Consider the following 24,754-nt stretch of genomic DNA (forward strand, 5'->3'; position numbering starts at 1 on the left):
GCCGGCACACCAGGTTCTAGTCCTGGTCAGGGCGCCGGATTCTGTCCCGGTTGCCCCTCTTCCAGTCCAGCTCTCTGCTGTGCCCTGGGAAGGCAGTGGAGGATGGCCCAAGTGCTTGTGCCCTGCACCCCATGGGAGACCAGGAGAAGCACCTGGCTCCTGCCTTCGGATCAGCACGGTGCGCCGGCTGCGGTGCGCCGGCTGCAGCGGCCATTGGAGGGTGAACCAATGGCAAAAAAGGAAGACTTTTCTCTCTGTCTCTCTCTCTCACTGTCCACTCTGCCTGTCAAAAAATAAAAATAAATAAATTAATTAAAAAGTGACAAAGAATCTGGATGGGCCTCTTAGGCATTTTATAGGAGCGAAGGAGAGGCTGCTGTCGGTCATGTGTGACATACATGTCACATGCACAGACACGGGACATGTACATCTGTGTGTCTATGGCAATGGCCCTCATTGCTTTCAGAGCAGTCTGGAGGCAGCGGCCTATGGCATTTAACTTTCCTGGGACGCCAACACTGCACACGTGTGACCTTGTAGACTGAGTTCCCATACCAGCTTCCCAAGTAGGTTCTCTTTCTCTGGGAAGTCCTTGGAGTTCAGGCAAAACCCTGAAGGCACAAGAGGAGCCGGTCTCTGTCTCTCCCCAAGACTGGCCTCCAGCTGGCCCCTGTCAGCACTGCTCAGACCCCAGCCCTGACCCCGGCTGGCCTGAACCTCCAGAAGCTCTCCACGCGGCGTCTTCCGTTGGGAAAATGAGCCAACCGAGCCCAGCAGGGACCACAAGGCCGCCTTTGCTGCTGTCAAATACACTGCTCTGCAAACCCGCGGGAGAGGGACATCTGGCCAGCGCTGTGCCCACGTGAGCACGAGGCAGCTGGTGCAGAGTGGTGGGTGCAGGAGCCCACGCACCTTCCCGACCCGCTGAAAAATTCACAGCTTCCCCTCCATGCCCTCACCGCTTTCTTGTCTCGTTGTCCATAAACAAGACAAGCATCCCCCAAAGGCCCACGATGGAGACCGTGGTCACTCAGCGCTGGTGCCCACATGCCCTGGGCCAACAGAAATAATGACACTGGACAGCCAGGTCCACCCTTGCATGTCCTCTGTGGCCACTGCTCCCCGTCCCCGCCCCATGTTCAAGAGGCCTTGAGATCACCACCGGCTCCAAGCAAGGGGAGACCCGTTTGTTTCAGTTCCAGGATTCTCAGTTTGGAGTTTAGAAGGCAAGGCTGTGGGCAGCTCCGATTTTAAACATTCTCTTTCTAAATACTAGGCTATTGGGGGGGTGGGGGGACCATCGTATAATCAGTCCCTGTTAACAACCGGGGTCAGAGGGAACAAAGGCAGGATCAGGAACCCCAGGCAGAGCGGTCAAGGTCAGGCTGGATTACATGAGGCGGCCGGTGCAGGGGTCGGGGTAAGGTGGGTCCACCCGAGTGCATGCACCCTGTCACGCTTCTCCACGTGACCTCTTACCTGGGTGGTTTCGGAGGACACCCGGCCGCACTCAGGAACTGAGGCTTCGGCGGAAGGGGGGGTCTCTTCGGTTTCTGGGGGACGCTCGAGGGGCTCTGCTGCCCCTGGCCACTCCTTCCCCTCTGGGAAAGCCTCTTGTAGTCCTCCCGAGCTTGCCTGGCCAGGGAGCGTCTCTTCTCGTCGGCCGCTTTGGATTTTCGCACTAGAAAAAGAAAGGGGTTGGGGCCAGGTGCCTGTCAGCCAGCCCACAGGGCCGGGGCGAGGGGGCAGCGCTGGCCCCCAGCCAGCCACGGACTCTGCCGGGCGCTCAGAGCCCTGCGCGGTCCCACCATCGCCTGCTATCCCGACCAGCCTCAGGGCTCACTCTCCTCTCTGCGTGGGGGCCGGGGGGGGTTCCCCAGAGGAAGAGGAAGAAGAAGGGGTGAGGCAGGGATGGAGAGGGTGCACACGGGGCAAGGGTCAGGCGGGCGAGGCCTTGAATGATCAGAGGCCTCTGCCACGTCCCTCACGCCCTCTGCACGGGGCCCAGCGAGCCCTGCGTCCCAGCAGAGGTCCAGCGGGCAGGAGGGCCCAGGTCACACCCAGCCCAAGTGAGCACGGCCAGAGGGCCTGGCGGACAACACACACGCCCAGGCCGCCTTCTGACGCTGCGTGGCGACTCGGAGGGCCTTTCGTTCTGTTTTAGCACATGCAGTGTTACGGCCTCTGATGCGGGAGCCACTGCTGACTTTCACCACAGGCACTGACTCTGTGGGCATCACCGGCCAGGCCCTGTCAGGCTGGTGCACCTCAGAGAAACCAAATACCCTCCAGGGTGCTGGGATGCCACCACACAGCACGAGATGGCCACCGGTTGGAACCTGCGCGTATTTTCATTTCACAAACATGGTCGCTGCGATGGCTTCTGTCGTCCTGGGCTGCAGACCAGTTCAGGATTCTTAATGCGCAGCCGAGACTGCCTCTTCTGGGCCCTGCCTCCACTGGCCTCCAGGGACCCCCCGGGGCACCGTGCCTCATGGGAAGCCTAGTTCCTGGCAAACCACCATGCTTCTAGCATCTTCCAGCACCTTGCTCTCTTTCCTTGCCATCAGCGGTCCTGTCCTGAGACTCGTCTCTGGCAGTGCTCACTCAGAGGGGAGCCAGGGCTGGGGCACGGGCAGGGAGGAAGCTAACCAGCAGGCTCTTCAGCAGCTTAGCACCTCTGCATGGATTGCTAACTTCTCATTCTACACTAAATGTATCTTTTTAGAACTTCGTTTTAGAGAGGCCAGTGCTGTGACACAGTGGGTAAAGCTGCTGCCTGCAGCACCAACATCCTACATGGGTGCTGGTTCAAGTCCTGGCTGCTCCACTTCCGGTCCAGCTCTCTGCTATGGCCTGGGAAAGCAGTGGAAGATGGCCCAAGTCTTTGGGCTCTTGCACCCATGTGGAAGACCCAGAAGAAGCTCCTGGCTCCTGGCTTCGGATCAGCTCAGCTCCGGCTGTTGTAACCATTTGGGGAGCGAACCAGCAGATGGAAGACTCTCTCTCTCTCTCTGTAGCTCTGCCTTTCAAATAAATAAATAAATCTTTTAAAAAATTCATTTTAGACACAGCGAGAGGGACAGAGGCAGAGACAGATAGTAATCTGGTTCACTCCCCAAATGCCTGTAACAGCTCAGGATGGACCAAGGTGGAAGCCAGGAGCAGACCTCCATCCGGGTCTCCCAGGTGGGCAGTGGGCACTTGACTACACAAGCCATCACCTGCTCCCTCCCAGGGTCTGCATGAGCAAGAAGCTGCAGGCAGGAGTCAGAGGTAGGTGTCGGACTCAGACACTCTGATGTGGCGTGTGGGCATCTTCAACACTGTCTCAACAGCCAGCCCAACGCCCGCCCCAAAGTTACCTATTAATTCCATTTTCCATGATCCTCCTGAAATCATGTCTGGGTCTTCCACATGGGTGCAAGAGCCCAAAGACTTGGGCCATCTTCCACTACTTTCCCAGGCCATAGCAGAGAGCTGGACCGGAAGTGGAGCAGCCAGGACTTGAACCAGCACCCATGTAGGATGTTGGTGCTGCAGGCAGCAGCTTTACCCACTGTGTCACAGCACTGGCCTCTCTAAAACGAAGTTCTAAAAAGATACATTTAGTGTAGAATTTGTATGAACTGCCTTTTATTCCTGTGTTCTCCTGATTACAAAATTCCATGTTATCAAAGCATCACACTCTATCCTACAAATATGGACCAGTATTATGTGTCAATAGAAAATAAGGTAGAATTTTGAAAATGTGTCCATTTTGAAAATTTAGGGGGAAAAACCAAAATAATAAGAAGAAAAATTCAAATAACCTTGTTAATAAGTTTCTGAGTTGAGTTCCTTCATATACACTTTTTTAAAAAAAGACTTATTTTATTTGAAAGGCAGAGTTACAGAGAGGCAGAGGCAGAGAAAGAGAGAGGTCTTCTATCCTCTGGTTCATTCCCCAGATGGCCGCAACGGCAGGAGCTGCACTGATCCAAAGCCAGGAGCCAAGAGCTTCTTTCAAGTCTAAGGACTAGGGCCATTTTCTACTGCTTTACCAGGCCACAGCAGAGAGCTGGATTGGAAGTGGAGCAGCTGGGACTAGAACTGGTGTCCATATGGGATGCCAGCACTGCAGGTGGCGACTTTACCCACTACGCCACAGCTCTGGCCTCATATACACAGTCTTTTTTTTTTTTTTCTTTTTTTCTTTTTTTCTTTTTTTTTTTTCTTTTTTTTTGACAGGCAGAGTGGACAGTGAGAGAGAGACAGAGAGAAAGGTCTTCCTTTGCCGTTGGTTCACCCTTCAATGGCCGCCACGGCCGGCGCGCTGCAGCCGGCGCACCGCGCTGATCCGAAGGCAGGAGCCAGGTACTTCTCCTGGTCTCCCATAGGGTACAGGGCTCAAGCACTTGGGCCATCCTCCACGGCACTCCCTGGCCACAGCAGAGAGCTGGCCTGGAAGAGGGGCAACCGGGACAGAATCTGGCGCCCCGACCAGGACTAGAACCCGGTGTGCTGGCGCCACAAGGTGGAGGATTAGCCTAGTGAGCCACGGTGCCAGCTATATACACATTCTTAAAAAGTGACATTCCCATACTATAGTTTATTTTCTTCTCCAAGCTAGACATATAAACATTTTCCAAAGCCACTCAACAATCTTCCAAAATGTGCATTCCCTCACTATACAGCCCTCCATCAGGTACGTATCACTGTTTTGATGGGACTGAGATTAACCATGCTAAAGTCTCTTGTAAGCACAGCAATAATTTAGTGTTACAGAGCCAGCATTGTGGCACAGCTGGTTAAGCCACAGCCTGCAACCCTGGCACCCCATGGGGTGCTGGGTCAAGACTTAGCTACTCTGCTTCCAACCCAGCTCTCTGCTATGGCCTGGGAAGTTCAGGGGAAGATGGCCCAAGTGCTTGGGCCCCTGCCACCCGTGTGGGTGTCAACAGAAAATAAGGTAGAATTTGGCTTAGCCCAGCCCTGGTTATTGTGGCCATCTGGGGAGTGAACCAGCAGATGGAAGATATTTTCTCTGTTTCTCCCTCTCTCTGTGTCTCTCTGCTTCTCAAAATAACTAAGACTTTAAAATTCTAGTAACTTGCTGTTAAGACCCTGCCAGACAACCCACTGTTGACTGCGAGCCAGGGAGTGCACTGAGGGCCTCGGGCCTCGGGGCCGTGGTACTCACACGACGCCTGCCACTCAGAGTCATCTCTCCAGTTCTTGTAAATCTGCTTGGTCCGCTCTTCATCTATTTGTTTGATCTCTTCTTCCTCCTTTTTCTTCGTGGGTTCTTTCTTCTGGTTGGAAAAAAGCAGACGCAAACTCGGGTGAGTAAACCAACTCAGCTTTCTTCCAGGAGGAGGAAACTAAGCCCAGCTGGCAAAAACACCCAAGCTGGCTCCACCGCTTCCTCGCTGCGGGACTCCAGGGCCGCAGGCTACGCCCCCACCAGTGAAATGAGGAAAACTATCTCACCTGGTTATAGTGAGGCTTAACGAACTGCTAAAATGTGCAACGGGCAGCACCCGTGTCCCGCATGAGGGCCTGGGTTCCATCCCCAGCCTCAGCTTCCTCCTAAGGCACACCCTGTGAAGCAGCGGTGATGGCTCACGTAAACGGCCTCTGCTACCCACGTGGGAGACCCCGACTGAGTTCCAGTTCCAGGGGTTGGCCCTGACCACTGCTGGCATTTGGGCAGTGAACCAGCAGGTGCCTCTCCAAGAAAAAGAAAAAAAAAGTTTTACAACATCAAAGCTTATATATTGGTTGTGCTGAAATGACTTAACAGCAAGGGGTCTGTATCTTTCACAGAGAAACGCAGTGGAACACCACCAGTGACCGTGAGAGACGGAAGCAGGTCTTTGCTGGCCCTTGCAGCTTGTGTGGTTACACAGACACTCAGGGCTTCCATGAGCTCACCCAGCTGAGTTGAGTTTTCTCGAGAGGACTCAGAGGCTGCACCCAGATAAACACAGTACTTTTCAGGCCCAAGTGGTCTGCTCTGTTCACTTCTCTTTAGTCGGAAGTGAATTCCCTTGAACATACTTAACGCCATGGAGCAGTACACTTAACAGTGTCTACAGTGGTAAGTCCTGTGTGCGTTTTACCACAATCTTAAAGGAATCCTCACATTTCTTAGTGTATAGTCTCCCTTCTCAATGCATGCGTTTTAAAACTCATTTTCATTTTGTTTCAACAAAAGATACTTTAGAACGGCCTCATATACCACAGTTTTGGGCAGTGGGCTCGAGGGCAAGCAGAAATCCAGCCAAGATGGCTGTGGGATGCATCCTGCAAGGGACTCAACGGTGGCGCCCATGCTGGTCCCCGGAGGGCAGTGACTGGGACAGCTACATGCTCTAAGGAAAAGAAGCAGTTACTGAGTTCTTATTACACAGACATACCATGCTAGGTATATTTTAAATGCTTTAGGGGCCGGCGCTGTGGCACAGAGGGTTAAAGTCCCAGCCTGCAGGGCTGGTATCCCATATGGGTGCAGGTTTGAGTCCCAGCAGCTCCATTTCCAATCCAGCTCTCTGCTAATGTGCCTGGGAAAGCAGTAGAGGATGGCCCAAGTGCTTGGGCCCCTGCACCCGAGTGGGAGGGGAGAGCCAGAGGAAGCTCCTGGCTCCTGCCTTCAGATCAGCTCAGCTCTAGCTGTTGTCGTTATTTGGGGTGTGAACTGGCAGATGGAAGACCTCTCTCTCTCTCTCTCCCCCTCTAACTCTGTCTTTCAAATAAAGAAAATACATCTTTTTAAAAATGCTTTAAATTATTTGAGAAAGAGAGTGAGCGAGCGAGTGAGCCAGGAACCCTATCACATAAAAGCACTGCTAGCAACTTCCAAGATTACACAGCGAAAACATAAGAGTGGAGCTGGATTTGTCTTCTATGTGTACACATACTCAGTTTAAAAAGACTAGGAAATGCACAGTTATGAGATCAAACCAGGAGCATTACAGATACTGTTGCTCAAGGCAAGTATGGAGTTTAAAAAGTGAGTCCAGTTGGCCGGCGCCGCGGCTCAATAGGTTAATCCTCCGCCTAGCGGCGCCGGCACACCGGGTTCTAGTCCCGGTCAGGGCGCCGGATTCTGTCCCGGTTGCCCCTCTTCCAGGCCAGCTCTCTGCTGTGGCCAGGGAGTGCAGTGGAGGATGGCCCAGGTGCTTGGGCCCTGCACCACATGGGAGACCAGGAAAAGCACCTGGCTCCTGCCTTCGGATCAGCACGGTGCGCCGGCCGCAGCGCGCCGGCCGCGGCGGCCATTGGAGGGTGAACCAACGGCAAAAGAAGACCTTTCTCTCTGTCTCTCTCTCTCACTGTCCACTCTGCCTGTCAAAAAAAAAAAAAGTGAGTCCAGTTAAGGAATACATATTAAGGAGTGTCTGGTTAATAGGATACTTGGAGGCCAGCGATGTGGCGTAGTGGGTGAAGCCGCCACCTGCAGTGCCGGCATCCTATATGGATGCCTGTTCTAGTCCTGGCTGCTCCATTTCCGACCCAGCTCTCTGCTGTGGCCTGGGAAAGCAGCAGAAGATGGCCCAAGTCCTTGGGCCCCTGCCTCCGATGTGGGAGACCTGGAAGAAGCTCCTGGCTCCTGGCTTCAGACTGGCACAGCTCCGGCCATTACAGCCAATTTTGGGGAGTGAACCAGCAGATGGAGGACCTCTCTCTCTCTCTCTCTCTGTCTCTCCTTTCTGTGTAACTCTGACTTTCAAGTAAATAAATAAATAAATCTCTAAAAAAAAAAAAGATTCTCAAATGTCTGAGAGTGCAACATTCAGTAAGTCTGCTCCTCTTCCCTCCGCGCGACAATTACAGAGGCCCGGCGGAAAGGAGACAAAAGGCAGAGGGCTGGTTCACACAGAAACACAGATCTGGCCCTGAGCTCTCGGAGTGCCCAAAGCAGCTGGGAAACCTAAGAACCTGCCCTGAGTCTCTCCGAATCCCTCCAGAAATGGAACTTTGAGAAAAATCTTCCAAAGTCTGCTTCTACTTTCTCTATCCAGAAACCACTTCTTCAGGAGCATTTTGCTGGCAGGCCGCTGGTCCAGACTGGGGGCTGGGAGCCCCACGTGGCAAAGCAGGGAGAAGGCGTGGAGGGAGGGGCAGCAGGGCTGAGACTGGTCTGGATGCCCAGGGCAAGCGGTCGACCCATGCTCAGCCCGCAGAGCCAGACGGTGAGGCATAACCGCGACGACACTGGCAGCCCATCTTCCTGAGTCCCCCTAACCCCCAGGCTGTCCTCACGGCAGGGAACCCACGCTTGGTCTATCCACAGGGAGGCAGGGAAGTGGAGTTCTCGCTGGCTCCTCCTCTCCTGGGAGCTGCCTCTCCTGGACTGCGCCAAGCACCGGCCCCTGCACCCCGACACCTGCCGTCCTCTCTCCCCTGACGCCCCCAGTGCTCCCTGCACTCAGATCTCTGCCGGTCTCACTCCTCTGCACCCCAGCTCCCATCTGCCTCCTCCCATTGCTCCACTCTCCTCCTCCACACCTCCTCCCCTCCACAATACAAGCTCTGCGCGGGGCACGAATTTCATCTCCTTTGTTCATACATGGGTCTCAATCCCCTAAGGGTGCCTAAGGCACAGCAGACACTAAGTGCTGAGTACATCCACGCACCCTGGGGCCTTCTCCACCGTCTCTCTTAGGGTGAGGTGATGGGATGCCAGCAGTGCTACCGGAGCACTGCTGTCCTGGGACAGCTACGTGCAGCCTACGTACAGCCGGCCCTTGGTGCCTGTGCTGGAACTGGTCCCTGGGCCCGCAGTGGACAGCGCCACCTGCAGACGCTCTAGTCCTTTACAAAGTGGTGTGGCCCTGGTGGCTATCCTGCCCACAGCCTCCTGCTCACTTCAAAGCCTTCCTGGATTGCTTGTCATTCCTGACACCTACAACGGAGATGCCATATAGATGAGAATCAGACTGTATTGCTAAGGGAATTGCCACAAGGGAATAAAAAAGCCTACAGGTGTTCAGTGCAACTTTTTCCGAGTGTTTGCAGGCCGAGGTTGGTTCAGTCTACGGGTGTGGAACCCGGACACAGAAGTTCCACTCTCCCGTATGAGTGGGATGCACGCAGGGACGACAGTTCTCAAAGTCCACCGTGCTTTCCTGCAGTCTCAGAAACGCAAGCTCTCCCTGCTTACGCACACGCCGCTAGTGGAGGCAGGGAGCCGACGGCGCGGTCCACACGGAGGCAGGCAGCGAGCCGACGGCGCGGTCCACACAGAGGCAGGCCTCTAGGCCATCTCCTTCAGAGCCCCTTTTTGCTTTTCCAGGCTTTCGGTGGCAGGGGAGGGTCACATCCTACTACAGTCTCTGAGAGCCCATCTGTGTCTTACGTGTTGTGAGCCAGGTGTGAGGCGACAACAGCCTAGCACAACGCAGGGAAGCAGGGATCGGCCTGTAGGTGGGAATCGGCACCTAGTGGGCCTGGGAGGCACCCGTGCCTCAGGGAGCTCTGCGCAGTGGGCACAGCGGGCACCAGGGGGCGCGGCCCCCAGCAGCACGGAGCACACACGTGACGTCATCGGCGTGTGATCCATCTCTGAGATCAGCCCCGGGAGTCTGCAGCAGCCAGGACGTGGCCTCTGCTCCAGGCCCCCCAGGAGGGGTTTTGCGGCTCCATCTCCGCACCTGTTCCTTCCGTGCTGTTCAAGACGCGCCCGGCTCCAGATAAACGGGGAGAGATGAATGGCTGGTGTCTGCGGCTTGAGGACAGATGCCGCATTCTGCCGCCTCATTTCCTTTCTGCGGGAGACTAATTAACTAATTTGTGAAACAGCAGCGGAAGTGGCTGAGCACTTAGCCCCCTGAAGTCGGAGTGCGAAGTCTTTTACCTGGCGGAATCCACATGCCTCCATACGACTCACAGAATCTGCCAACATTTGTTGAATAGTCCTTGAAGAACGGCAGAGTGACTAAAAATTAAACGAAACACATTTTTATAGCACCCAGAGCTGCAACGCACTCCCAGAAAGATCATCTGTCGACGCATCCCAGTTCCAAAGGTGCGTTCCTGCCGCCCTCACCCCACGGCACCTGGGTCCCCAAGTGGATCCCGGCATGGGAACCTGTGCAGGGGTCAGGAGCCGGCGGTTTGCTGTGCCTTCCTCCCGTCTGGCCCTGTGGGGACTTCAGACATCAGCGTTGCTCCCTCATTTAATCTGTTCTCTTATTCTCTCTGTCTCACTCAGCCAAGGCCAGGGAAACCTTCGGTCTCCAGCATTCACTGCACAACGCCTCGTCCTCCTCCATGCTAGTCTGGTGCCTGGGAGCAGGCCCAGTCCCCCTGCCTGGTCACACTGCTCCCCCTTCTTGCCTATGCCAGCCAGCTTCTAGGGTTCTTGCTGTCCCACAGGAACTTCCCCAGGGCCAGCTCCCCCCACGGCCTGGGTTCCCTGGTGTCATTCCTGCCTGCCATGAGCCAACCTTCCCCTCCCCCGGCCCCCTGCCACCACCATTTGTGCCCAAGCTGATGCATCACAATGGGTGCCTCCTCAGGCCAGAGCAGGGCACAGGCCCCCGCCACCCTCCCCTGGTCTGAGTGCACAGCCCCGGGGCCACCCACAGCTTGCACACTACCAGGACCCAGCTCATTCCTGACTTCTGCTCCAGCTCAGACTCGTCAGCAAGTCTTTCACAAGAGATCAGCACCGTTATGAGTGAGGAGACCAGAGAGCCTCCTGGGCCATGACTGTGCCATGAATAAACCCACAGGGCCCAGACAGCTGGCCTCGAAGACGCTCGCTGCTCTTAGCAGTGGGTCCCTGGCTGCACTGTCTAGCCAGCAGGCAGGTGTGCTCACGTGAGTAAGTTATCTCAGTATAATGCAGGTGACAAGTGGCATCTGTCCCTTCTCTCCAAGTCCTTCAAGCCTCCTTCACACACACACACACACACACACACACCCCTCCTTGGGATAGACTGCTGACAGTGGCCATGTCACTCCTCACAACAGCTGAGCCGCCCAAAAGCCTCAGCTGCTGAATAACTGAGGCTGAGTCCTCTCAGGTCAGAACACCCAGTCAAAATGTTACCAGAGACAAAAGTTAACCTCTATGGGGCCGGTGCTGTGGCACAGCGGGTTAATGCCCTGGCCTGCAGTGCCAGCATCCCATATGGGCGCCAGTTCAAGTCCTGGCTGCTCTACTTCCGGTCCAGCTCTCTGCTATGGCCTGGGAAAGCAGTAGAAGATGGCCCAAGTCCTTGGACCTGCACCCACGTGGGAGACCAGGAAGAAGCTTCTGGCTCCTGGCTTTGGACTGGCGCAGCTCTGGCCATTGTGGCCAATTGGAGGGTGAACCATCAGATGGAAGACCTCTCTCTCTGCCTCTCCTCTCTCTGTGTAACTCTAAATTTTAAAATAAATACATAAATAAATCTTAAAAAAAATAATCTCTAATGTGTTTTGGCTGCTGCATTTTGGGTCTTGTTGTTTCAAAAGTTGAGCCCAGGAGCAGGCACAATCCATGTGCCCTACCAGAGGACCTGAGTTTGAGTGCCAGCTCTGGTCCCTGACTCCAGCTTCCTGGCAGGGCAGACCCTGCCAGGGAATGGCAATGGCTCAAATAATTAAGTGCCTGTCACCACATGGGAGACCTGGATTCTGTCCGCAGCTACCGGCTCTGGCCCCAGCACCAGCCCAGCTTCAGCCGCTGCAGGAATTTGGGGGACTGAACCAATCAATGGACGGGGCAGTACCCACCCCATCTATAGTCCCTTTGCCTCTTAGTTTCAAGAAAAAGCTGAGTATGCCTTAGCTGTCACGATGCGCCACAGAAATTGCTGGTGGCACCTGCTGAGCTCTGTGTTGAGGGTTTTACTCGTCCAGGGTAGCAACTGATGCTCAGCCCACTCACAGCTACAGCGTCCGAAGGCTGTGCATTAGTGACCTGCGGGTGTTATTTTCACTCCTCACAAGCTCTCTGGTGGATGGGAGCATAACGCCCGGTTTCCAGGTGAAGAGACGCCATCTCAGAGGCCCCGGCGGCTTGCCCAGCGTCACACGGCCAGCCGGTGCTGGAGCTTCTGCTTCTCCCACCGTTCACCTGCCTGCCCAGGCTCAGGCACACCTGGACCTACACCCCAGCAGAGTTCAGGATCAAGATATTGTCAGTGGCCACCTCAGGGTGCTCAGCCTTCAAGCCCTTACGCTCTGAGGTGCTTCCTGAATCGCACTAGGCTGGAGGGGCTCTGAGAGTGATCTCCTAATCGTGCATGCAATGGCAGGGTCCACTTTGTCACACACCCCCCATCTCCTGCCAATCACTGTTCCCGACATGGGCACCACGCATCAAATGCAGTTACTCCCTGTTCCTCAGAATCACTCGCTCAAGGGGCCGGTGCTGCTGTGGCACAGCGGGTAAAGCCGCCACCTGCAGCACCAGCATCTCATATGGGCACTGGTTCTAGGCCTGGCTGCTCCACTTTCAATCCAGCTCTCTTATATGGCCTGGGAAAGCAGTGCAAGATGGCCCAAGTCTTTGGGCCCCTGCACCCACGTGGGAGACCCGGAAGAAGCTCCTGGCTCCTGGCTTCAGATCGGTATAGCTCCAGCCATTGCAGACACCTGGGGAGTGAACCAGTGGATGGAAGACCTCTGCCTTTGTCTCTCCACCTCTCAAATAAGTAAATCTTTTAAAAACAAAACAAGGCCGGCACCGCGGCTCACTAGGCTAATCCTCCGCCTTGCGGCGCCGGCACACTGGGTTCTAGTCCCAGTCGGGGCGCCAGATTCTGTCCCGGTTGCCCCTCTTCCAGTCCAGCTCTCTGCTGTGGCCCGGGAGTGCAGTGGAGGATGGCCCAAGTGCTTGGGCCCTGCACCCCATGGGAGACCAGGAGAAGCACCTGGCTTCTGCCTTCCGATCAGCGCAGTGCGCCGGCCGCGGCGGCCATTGGAGGGTGAGCCAACAGCAAAAGGAAGACCTTTCTCTCTGTCTCTCTGTCTCACTGTCCACTCTGCCTGTCAAAAATAAAACATAAAAATTAAAAAAAAAAAAAAACAAGAATCGCTCTCTCAACAGAAAAACATGTCATCCACGCATGCGGCAGCACTGCTTTTATCACCACTTGTATTTTACAAATTATCTCTTACTTTTTTTCTGCCAGCATGCTCACCACGCTCACTGCTTCTGCATTTATCAAGTGCGATGGGGCTCTTTATATTCTTTAAATAACTCTAAAGCAAGCACAGACAGGAACTCCTGCCAGTGTGAAGGACACGATGCCTGGGCTAAGGTGACCCCTGCAGCCTTGCACCCCACCCCCTCGGAGAAGTCAGAGGTGACATACCATCTTTGTCTGTGAGGTTTCGATTTCTGGATTTAGTTCATACCCAAGTTCAAAAGCCTGTTCTCGAGTACAAGAGTTTCAGCACAAAACTGATTCACGTCACCACCACTCCCAAGATGAAGACCTCTTCAAATACTTCTCTCCTTTGTGTCTGGAACACACTGTAACCGCTAAGGCTACTTGCACACACTAAGAAGCACATTTGTAAAAATCCTACCTCTGGGTGAACCAAGATCTGCCACCACGACAAAGGATTAAAATATTGGGACCAACCTAAGACCTGCATAAAACAAGTTCGCTGAGTCACAGTTACATGTTTTGCCAATCAATGACATATGCCAGGGGGCATTTCACTGATGGAAAATCGTGAGAGCTAAAGAGATCTTCATTCCACAGCAGCCAGGCTCGTGGGCTCCAATGTGTGGTGTCAATCCAGAAGCAGATGGGCTCAGTCAGGATTACCATGCCCAGCAGCCCCAGAGGGAGGCAGGGTGAGCGGGCTTCCCAGAGACTGCTCCTGAGACTGGGGTCCAGAGAACAGAACCTTACTTATTCCTGTACCAAACATGGCAGGTGGCAGGGGCGACCACACACCGCCTGTACAGTTTCTGCCTATAAAGCACTTTCAAGGCCCATACATGCTTGGTGTATGCCGAGAGTCACTGTCATCTTTTGCCAAAGGGTTAAGATGAACTGTTAGCAGACAGCAGGGCAGGGTCTCAAGTCTCACTTTTCTGTCCCCTCCACAGGGTCTCCCAGCAAGAACAGATGTGAGCTCATATGCGGTCACCTCTCTGCTGCCACGCAGAGACCTCTGCAGCTGCTGAAACTTTGGGCACTGTAAAAGTCAAATTTATCCACTTCCAACATGGCCACTTCAAAATGTGCATAGAAAAGTAAGTTCAAAGAGAAGTTTACTTTGGTGCAAAAAAATGTTCAAATCCATGCGTACAAGGGGTCTTGAGAGTTCAAGAGAAAGGCATGCTGTGAAAAACTGCACGGCTCTGAAAAATCTTTTGCACCAAAATAAAATTCCACGGACTTTTCAAGGTATCCTCATTCTGACTCTCTTTAAAAATAAAAATCACCACAAATATTTAAACAAACACTCTGTGAAAATAAAAACTAAAATCTACTGACATCAGAAGCTAGTCGACTGTCCGCGTTCACCAAGCCAGATGAAGACCCCAGTTAGACCTGGGTGGGCCGTCCACGCAGATTGGCCAAGGGATAATATTACAAAAAAGTTAAGCACACAAGTAGGCAACTCAGTCCACATAAGCAACTAGATCACAGAGACCCGACCCTGCTGACAACATCAATCTTACACGGCCACAAATACCCTTCCCCAAGGGCCAACGTGCCAATTCTAAAACCAATTTGAGAAACAGTTGCTGCTGCTATCTAACTTAATATCTGCTTTGTTTAAAAGTAAGATTAGGGACAGCATTGTGGCGTACTGGGTACAGCAACCCCCTGTGACGCCAGCATCCCATATGGGCACTGATTTGTGTCCCAGCTGCTCCATTTCAGATCCCACTCCCTGTCTGTGGCCTGGGAAAAGCAGTGAAAGATGGCTCAAGTTCTTGGGCCCTTGCTATCTGGAAGAAGCTCCTGGCTCCTGGCTCCTGACTCCTGGCTCCTGGCTTCAGTCTGGCTCAATCTTAGCTGTTGCTGCCATCTAGGGAGTGAACCAATGGACGGAAGATCTCTCTGCCTCTCCCTCTCTCTAACTCTGACTTCCAAATAAATAAATAAATTTTTTAAAAAAATTATTATGTTCAAAATGTTTAACATGTGATATTTGTATATTTTTATGGTATACAGTGCAGTTTTCCAACACATAAACACAGAGTAAACCAATAAAGCATACAATAAATCATAAACACTAAATCATACAACATATGTGCAGGGTAAACCAATCAAACCAGGCCTCTAGCCCTTCCATTTCCACATATTTTTTCCTCTCTTCCACTCCTTTATACATTTTTTAAAATAACAGGAAAGGCAGAACACAGTGGAACTGTTTTGATAAAGCTACAAAGAATAAAAGCGAGAGAGTGGAGATGTTTCCTGAGGCATCCAGACTAATGAGATGTACAGCAGAACAATCCACTTGGTTGTTGCAAATGTAGAGCGATTCTGCTGTCACGTGGTTTAGGACAGCAGGAACCAAGCATACGCGTTCTCCTTTTCTGCAGCGTTGTTCCTGACAAAACTATGCTCAGAGACTGCCCCATCCCTGACTTAAAAATACAGCAGACGCACATATGATGGGGGATGTTCTGGCCTATCCACAGTGCCTTGTCCTGAGTGTGTGTGTTTATTCTGAAACCTACAAGAGCAAGTCATCCACTTCTGTCACATCTCCACTCACACCCCATACATCAAGCTGCAAACCACGGAACCGGGCAGGAACCCCCTCAAAAACGGCAGGGTGCAGAGCTAGAAAGGGGTGCTGGGCAGGGCGTTTCTGACCCACAGTTTCCAAAGCCACTCTTATTTCTCACTCCAGGAGAAGCCTGGTGTATGATCCATGAGAAAGGAAAAGAGTATCGGTCTTACAAACTTGACCGGCTGGGGGCATCTTGATGCAATGGACACAGGAACCCAACTGCAAACAATAATGGGAAATAATACTCAGAGCTAATGCAATACTTTGTAAAACAGTTTCCTGTATAAGATCTCCTTGGGGGCTGGCACTGTGGCATACTGAGTAAAGCCACCGCCTGCAGTGCCAGTATCCTATATGGGATGAGTCCCAGCTGCTCCACTTCCAACCCAGCTCTCTGCTGTGGCCTGGTAAAGCAGTAGAAGATGGTCCAAGTCCTTGGGCCCCTGCACCCACGTGGGAGACCTGGAAGAAGCTCCTGGCTCCTGGCTTCAGCTCAGTGTAGCTCTAGCTGCGGCGGCCATCTGGGGAGTGAACCAGCAGATGGAAGACCTCTCTCTCTGCCTCTGCCTCTCTGTGACTCTGCCTTTCAAATAAATAAATAAATCTTTTTTTAAAAAAAAAATATTTCCTTTGATGCTCACTTTAACCTAGTGCTGTGTGGCTCCTGCACCTCCATCCCACAGGTCAGGAGACTTAGCCCCAGGGAGGCTCACTGACTGACCTCTGACCACCAAGAGTCAAAAGGCCCCGGGCCTCCTCACCCAGGACTCCGGATCTTTCTGCCCAGCACCTGCTTGTGATGAGCTGGACACAGAAGAGGTAACACACCTGCAACATAGCTGTACCTCTTAAAGTTGGTGACCAGACCAGAAATCAGGTTTGTTTTTTTTCTCTTCTAATTTACATTAAACATTTGGATTAAGATACTCTTTTTGTTGTTTTTTAAAAGCACAACAGTTCAGGCCGGTGCCGCGGCTCACTAGGCTAATCTTCCACCTAGCAGCACTGGCACACCGGGTTCTAGTCCCGGTCGGGGCGCCGGATTCTGTCCCGGTTGCTCCTCTTCCAGGCCAGCTCTCTGCTGTGGCCAGGGAGTGCAGTGGAGGATGGCCCAAGTGCTTGGGCCCTGCACCCCATGGGAGACCAGGAGAAGTACCTGGCTCCTGGCTGCGGATCAGCGCAGAGTGCCGCCGCAGCGCGCTGGCTGCGGTGGCCATTGGAGGGTGAACCAACGGCAAAGGAAGACCTTTCTCTCTGTCTCTCTCACTGTCCACTCTGCCTATCAAAAAAAAAAAAAAATTAAAAGCACAACAGTTCAAATGCCTATTAAGGTGCTCACATCTTATGACTCTATCATGTAAAATTTCCCTTTATAAGCTACTCTGAAATTCGATTACTGTTACTGGACACCACCTGGGTAATTGTGTAATCCAGTGATCATGGCTCCACTCTTGAATTAATAAGACAAGCATGGTTAACTCCCTGTTTTCTTCCTGGTCTTCTCAGTACTTTAGCGCTCACATAGCTATACTGAAATGCTTCCTTTAGGTTCACCGAAGGCAAGGGAAAGGGATACTGGTTTGGGATAGGATTGATTATACCTCCTTCCATACCCAACTTGACCCTCAAAATTCTAGCTTGTATCTCAGGGACCTATTTCCTCACTCTTTTACAGTAGGTGCCTTACCATGAGGGTACACCTGGCTCCCTCCCTCACCTGCAGAGATTGGCAAGGCGGCCGCCTGCAGACGGGAGCCAGGCAATGCCACAGCAGGTCCCCTGCCCCAAGCACAGGTTTCTCAGCCCCACCTGCTCACCAAGCCCCAGTGCCCACCACAAGGAGCTGGGCTCCTAGTTCTGCTTCAGTAGATTCCCTTGCACTCTTCCAGAGTAGATATCTGGACTTAGCAACATTCTGCAGGCACGCCAACAAGCCTGGCTTTAGAACTGCTGGTTTCGGACTAAATGGGAACCTTAACTTAGGTTTGAAAGGGGAGGTGACAAAAGGACAAGCTAAGTGGAAGCTTCCATGACGTCTGACACTCACTTTACAACCTGCTGCTTAACTGCTGGGGACACACGCTGTGAATCAGAGAAGACTTCAGACGCAGCTGAACACACGTGGTTTCAATGTCAAGTTCACAACGGAAGTGTACATTCCAGCAGAGTGTTTCATTGTTCCTTCTTGTGAAACGACAGAGAGTGGGCATCAGAAACTCACAGCAGTGTGAACAGTTTGCATGTCTACTGTGAACCTCTGTGCACAGGAAATGTCAGTGTGGAAAGTGTGCACGCGTGTCTGCTGTCTGCACGTGATGTGTGAGCGTGCTGTGTGTGTGCACGTGATGTGTCAGTGTGCAAGAGGTGCAAGTATGCTGCGTGTGTACACGTGTCACTGTGGAAAGTGTGCATGTGTGTCTGCTGTGTGTACATGATGTGTCAGTATGGGAAGTATGCTTGCATGTCAGTTGTGTGTGTGCACATGATGTGTCAGGGTGCAAAGTGTGCATGCGTGTCTGCTGTGTGTGTGTACATGATGTGCGTGTGACTGCACGTGTAGTGGGGATGGTGGACAGACCCGTGGTTTCTCCTCTGATCCCATCTGGTTAAGAAGACAGCAAGAGGAAGACTTACTCAAGGAACTGCCAGAGGCAGGGCTTTGTCTTTATTTATCGTTGGCAGTACTTTCAAACCCCCCATGTTTGGTCCCCCCTTTCTCAGCCTCCCACTCTGCAGGCCATTTCTGTAAAATCATTGACCATGTCTCTGGACACACAATCTGGAGGTGACGGATAGCGTTTTCTTCGAGGCCTCCCATGAACGAGCCCCCAGCCTACAAATCCCAAGCACGCCAAGAAGCACATGCGGATCCTCCAAGAACAAGCTTGCTCTGCCAGCACCGCCCCCACCCCACCCCCGTGAGCTGCTCTCCTGTCTCCCAGGTTCTCTCACAGGAGAGACTGCAGCCTACACAGAGGGGCCCCTGGGAGCTCCACTCAGTCCCAGGGCACTTCTAATTCCCACAGTGCCTCACCTGTCACTTCCCTGGGTCCTATTAACTCCCCATCACACTTGCCTTCGCCTGGGAATGACATCTGCTTCCCCCCCTGCACTATGCAGAACGTGGCCGGCTGACAGCTAAGCCCTGCTGTTTATCATTGCCTCCTGCTCAGTGACAGGCACCAGGAGGGTCCCCGTGACCACCCAGGAGCCACCACACCCTGGGGAGATATTAATCAGAGCATCGTGTCCGATTCGCTCGGCTGCCATCACCACAGACGGAAATAAGGACAAAGCGGATATTCTGGGGCAGGCAACAGCTTGGCAGAGTAAAATCCACCTGCTGAGCTCTGACAGGGACAGTCCTGAGGCCTCGTCCCCAGCTAGGACACAGCAGCCAGCCCCTCACTGCCTCCAGCTCTTACACAGTGAGAAGCTCCCAGGCTGGGCTGGGCTGGGCTGCGAACAGCATCTTCAGGGGACACCAGCTGCTGTGTCCAGCAGATGACACCTGGCAAAGCTGCTTCCCACCGGTTCTCAGCTGCTTTTGTAAAAGAACAGTGCTGCTAAATACAACCTCTATTTTTTTTTTTTTTTTGACAGGCAGAGTGGACAGTGAGAGAAAGAGACAGAGAGAAAGGTCTTCCTTTTGCCGTTGGTTCACCCTCCAATGGCCGCCGCGGCCAGCGCGCTGCAGCCGGCACACCGCGCTGATCCGATGGCAGGAGCCAGATACTTATCCTGGTCTCCCATGGGGTGCAGGGCCCAAGCACTTGGGCCATCCTCCACGGCACTCCCTGGCCACAGCAGAGAGCTGGCCTGAAAGAGGGGCAACCAGGGACAGAATCTGGCACCCCGACCGGGACTAGAACCTGGTGTGCTGGCACCACAAGGTGGAGGATTAGCCTAGTGAGCCGCGGCGCCGGCCTAACCTCTATTTTAATAACACTTTACAAAAGATTTATTTATTTGAAAGTCAGAGTAACTGAGAGAGAGGAAAAGAGAGATATCATCCATCTGCTGGTTCACTCCCCAAATGGCCACAAGAGCTGGGGCTGGGACAGGCTGAAGCCAGGAGCCAGGAGCTTCACTGGGATCTCCCACGAAGGTGGCAGGGGCCCAAGGACTTGGGCCATCTTCTGCTGCTTTTCCCAGGCCATTAGCAGGGAGCTGGAGCAGAAGTGGAACAGCCAGGACTCGAACCGGTGCCCACATAGGATGCCGGCGTCACAGGTGGTGTCTTTACCCTCTCCACCACCATGCCAGCCTCACCACTATTTTATAGAGGAGGCAGTCCCTTGTCACATTGCCTGTAGCGACAGAAATTCCATCCCCAGATGCACAGTCTTCTTTTTAGTTTTTTTTTATTAAGATTTATTTTATTTATTTGAAAGAGTTACACAGAGAGAGGAGAGGCAGAGAGAGAGAGAGAGGTCTTCCATCCACGGTTCACTTCCCAATTGGCCGCTTGAGCTGTGCTGATCTGAAGCCAAGAGCCGGGAGCTTCTTCCAGGTCTCCCACGCAGGTGCAGGGGCTCAAGGACTTGGGTCATCTTCTATGGTTTTCTCAGGCCATAGCAGAGAGCTGGGCCAGAAGTGGAGCAGCCGGGACTCAAACCGACGCCCATATGGGATGCCGGCACTGCAGACGGAGGATTAACCCACTGTGCCACAGCACAGGTCCCAGATGCGCAGTCTTCTACTCCATCAGCACCACTCTTTCCAGGAACCCGACACCTAACCAGGCAGGTGATTACGGGAAGTGACTCTGTAAAATGAAAATGTCAAACACCCCTTGCAGCGGTCACCCTGAGTGTGTGAGAAGGATGCCCTGAGCAGGGGCGCCGAGGCACGGGCACAGCCACCTCCTCGGGGCTCCAGGCTTGCTTCTCGGGGCTCTAAGGGCGGAGCAGCAACTCTTCCACTGTTCTGCGAGGGATTTCCTTGGATGACGCCACCGGCTCACACACAGGCAACTCGAGTCACAAAGGTATAAAATATTATGTCCATGTGCAAATCCAGCAGCTGGGCAGCTGAGTGTCCTGTTTACAACCCCAGAATCCACCCCCTGCAAGGCCGGGTCCAGTTCCTGGTGACAACCCCAAGGCCGGGCCCAGCTGTCTACAGCCTGTGTGTGAGACCATCAGGTGGGCCAAGAGAGATGTCCAGAGTCTGGGGTGGAGGGTGGTGACAAGAAGAAAGTCACACGAGGACATCTGCCACCCGGCTGGAGAACACAGACTGTGGTTTGCAGAGATGAGTTGAGTCCATCCAAGCCTGGCACCTCGTACTCCTGCTCAGCTGCACCTGGCAAACGGAAGTCCAGCTCTCACCCCGCGGCTCATCCACTGAGGCTTCCTCAGGTCATGCGGCGTGGCTGCGGGCTGGGAGCCCAGTGCTCAGAGCTGGAAGGAGACTCAGGAGGAGCCATCTCAGCAAACAGAACCCATCCCCAGAGCAAGCGCTACAACCTCCAGCAGCTGCCTGAGCACTGTGATGGCCAGGATGTGAGCTCATGCCTGGCCCACAGGAGAGAGTGCTGCGATCGATTAGTGACGTCTGCCCCAGCTGCAGGCATGGGCTCTGCGGCTACAAAACAGCTTAGAAAGTCTCCCGTTTTATAGATTAGGAAAAGGAGGGCCTACAGAGACAAAGCAGGGTGAAAGTCCAGTTCCTCCAAGTACTCACTCTCATCATATCACCAATAGCTCACAAAATGACCTGAGGCTAGCATTCCCTTACTGAGTATTCTGAAACCCAAAACTCTCTAGGAGACAGTGTCACCCCAAACCCTTCCGGGGGGCATTAGGTGAGGATGTCAAAAACTCAGTGGAAAGACAGAGCTAAAAGATGAAGTTCAATTAGTACGGGCGAGGAATCTGCAATCCGGGCAGCTTTTTCACACCCTGCGTCTTCCATGAACGCTTTGAAGACCCCCGTGAACACCACGGAGCACACTCAGCATCTCTTCTATAAAACCTGAAAAGGGGTGGGCATCTCACCTAGCAGTTAAGACACCAGTTGGGAGGACTGTGTCCCCCATCAGAGGGCCGTGGTTCCAGTCCCAGTTCTGGCTTCTGGCTTCAGCTCCCCAGAGACCTGGGTTGAGTTCCCAGATCCTGGCTTCAGCCCTGGTCCAAACCCAGCTGCTGTGGACATTTGGGGGAGTGAACCAGCAGAAGGAAACTCTCTCTCCCTCGCTCTCTCTCTCTCTCAATGGGTGTTAACTCTTAACCTTTACCTCCAGATAAAGAAATAAACTTCACAAAAATAATAATAATAACCCCTTAGGGGCCGGCACTATGGTGCAGTAGGTTAATCCTCCACCTGCGGTGCCGGCATCCCATATGGGCGCCAGTTCGAGTCCCGGCTACTCCACTTCCCATCCAGCTCTCTGCTATGGCCTGGGAAAGCTGTGGAATTCCCAAATCCCCCAGAATTTGGGCCCCTGCATCTACGTGGGAGACCAGGAAAAAGCTTCTGGCTCCCAGTTTTGGAATGGCCCAGATCCAGCCATTACAGCCATTTGGGGAGTGAACCAGCAGATGGAAGACCTCTCTCTCTCTCTCTCTCTCTCTCTCTAACTTTACCTCTCAAATAAATAAATAAAAAATCTTTAAAAAAAACCCTTAGATCGGTATTGAAATCTTTGATATTCAAAGCATTTACAAATACATTATTTCCTGTAATTTTTTTTTTTAACTAAAAAACCTATGAGTAAAACAAGGCAGGGATTTTTGGTCCAGCTCTAGTAGATGAGAAAACAGTTGCGATTCGCCCGGCTGGAGCCGACACCAGCCCCCGCTGCACAGACAGTGCCATCACGGTGCAGGTGAGCAGGTGACCGGGGCACACCGAGAGCGGAGTGGCAGGTGAGGCTGGTGTCACTCAGACTGGCCCCAGCTGCCAGGCCGTTGGCCGTGGTCCTTTCCCTCCCCCGCTTCCTCATCCCCCTCTCCCCTTTCCCCCTGCTGTCTGGGACTTTGCACAAACCACTGTCCTAGACCTGGACGGGAATAAAAATATGCTCCCCACTGCCTCAGGCTGCGTGAAGTCCTCTGAGAGCCGTTCAGGGCTACACGCGAGCGTCACCTAGAACATCAGAGGCCTCACCGCGCCACCAACGCCCCCGTGTCCATCTCGGACGCAAATGCACCTGTTCACCAAAACCACCTGATTTCAACTTACTCAAAACCGTGGGATTTACCCTGACTTCTACTCAGGCCCACTGGGACACCCCAGTCACTGCCTGCACACAGCATTCCTGGAAGCACTGGCCCCTGACAAGGACCAACTGCTCCGGGAGCTCCCACCATGCTACACACACCAACATGTGGGTTGAATTGAACTCACCCATTCTCTGTAACCCTCAGGGGATTCTACTTTATCTCGTTTTAAAGTTCATTTACTTATTTGAGAGGCAGAGAGAGAGAAGGTGAGTGACACAGAGAGAGGGACAGAGACAGAGCTCTCATCGTGGTAGATTGAGATTTTTTAGAAGGCAGAGTGACAGAGAGAGGGAGAGACAGAAGCCTTCCATCTGCTGGCTCACTTCCCAAATGCCTGCACTGGCTGGGGCTGAAGCTGGGAGCTGGAACTCAATCCAGGTCTCCCATGGGGGTGGGGGGGGGTAGGCCCCCAACCACGTGAGTCATCACCGCGGCCTCCCAGGGCACATGTCAGCAGAAAGAAAGAGTCGAACGCAGGCACTGTGACACAGGACATGGGCATTTTAACCAGCTGGCTAAAAGCCTGCCCCTGGCAGATTCTGGACCAGACCAGCCTGTAGTCAAGAGAGCTTTGTGTTAGGTCTAACGTCCTTTATCAGATTATGGGGTACGGGTTCTGGGGATGACCCGCCGTGTGGAAATGCACTGCAAATCGAGTAAGACTACTTTACGTCAGCCCATCCAGAGCTGGTTTTCCTGGAATCCTGAGGACAATCCTGGAAGACTGAACGCTCTTTAAATCGTCCCAGAGGTACTCAGACAGGGTTTATCATCGCACCTCAGAGAGAAGTATCTTGTATCACTGGTTCACAACAGATGCCAGGGTCACGTCAGGCCAAAGCCAGCAACCAGAACTCTACCCTGCTCTCCCACGTTGGTGGCATGGGCCCAAGGACTTGCGCATCTTTTGCTGCTTTTCAAGGCTCTTTAGCAGGGAGCTGGAACAGGAACAGCAGCCAGGACTCGGACCAGCACTCCGACACAGGATGCCGGCCCTGCCAGCAGCCACACCCACTGTGCCACCGTGCCAGCCCCTAGAGACTACAGTTTAAATAAATGATGGCCGAAACTTGGAGCCAACCCGAATTGCCTTTCAGAGACCTGCTGGGTGGGTCTGGCAGCTCTCTCTTGGTTTCCCACCCGAGTTATCATCCAGGAGAAGGCCTGGGGAAGGGGGTGAATCCTGTTCTGAAGATGGGGATGAGAGTGGGAATGAAAGCCGATTCCAAGAATGAGAGCTCTGTCGCTCTCACTTGGGGACAAATCGAGTAATCTCTGTGAATATTCGTCTCTTCACCTATGCAAAAGAAATGCTCGTTCATGGTTGTATGGTGTCCCCTCCAAGGGTGTTAGGAAGTGAATGTGAAATAAAATATAAGGCAGCCTTCAAAAGATTCATGGAAAATGCACAGTATGAAAAATTAGGTGTGGATTTTTTTTAAAAAAAAAATTGAGCCAAAATAAATGTATCTTTTAATTGTACTTGCCAGGAGCTTTTCAAGTACCCTCGTGACTACAGGAGAAAAGCGTGGGAACTCCACGTCCTCTGCATGTTGTCCTTGTAGACAAGACCAGCTTATATCCACCACCACCGCAGGAAAGCACGAATCCTCTGCGTGTCTCAACGAGACCCCTTCTCTCCCTTCACACCAGCCCCTCCTCACACTGGGACACTCCCACACTCCCAGCAGCCACACTTAGAAACCTTGGTCCTTCATCCACCCTGACCCCAGAATGGCACTGTGGCCCAGTTGGCTAAGCCTCCACCTGTGGCACCAGCATCCCAGGTGGGCACCAGTTCACATCCCAGCTGCTCTTCTTCCGATCCAGCTCTC

The 24,754-nt window shown here is 53.1% G+C and overlaps 1 protein-coding gene across 2 annotated transcripts in view; it reads right to left on the reverse strand.

Moving 5' to 3' along the window:
* Positions 1–24,754, reverse strand: part of SH2D4A (SH2 domain containing 4A) — a 55,593-nt gene that overhangs the window by 7,165 nt on the left and 23,674 nt on the right. The window contains exons 5-7 of one of the 2 annotated variants that reach the window (XM_008267260.4): positions 9,842–9,922; positions 5,183–5,294; positions 1,480–1,681 (exon numbers count right to left, since the gene is read on the reverse strand). In XM_008267260.4, coding sequence (XP_008265482.1) covers positions 1,480–1,681; positions 5,183–5,294; positions 9,842–9,922 — 395 coding nt within the window. The remainder of the gene's footprint in view (positions 1–1,479; positions 1,682–5,182; positions 5,295–9,841; positions 9,923–24,754) is intronic. The other variant, XM_051819905.2, reaches the window with a different exon arrangement.

The sequence above is a fragment of the Oryctolagus cuniculus genome, chromosome 8 (assembly GCF_964237555.1).
Source record: "Oryctolagus cuniculus chromosome 8, mOryCun1.1, whole genome shotgun sequence".
Classification (NCBI taxonomy): Eukaryota; Metazoa; Chordata; class Mammalia; order Lagomorpha; family Leporidae; genus Oryctolagus; species Oryctolagus cuniculus.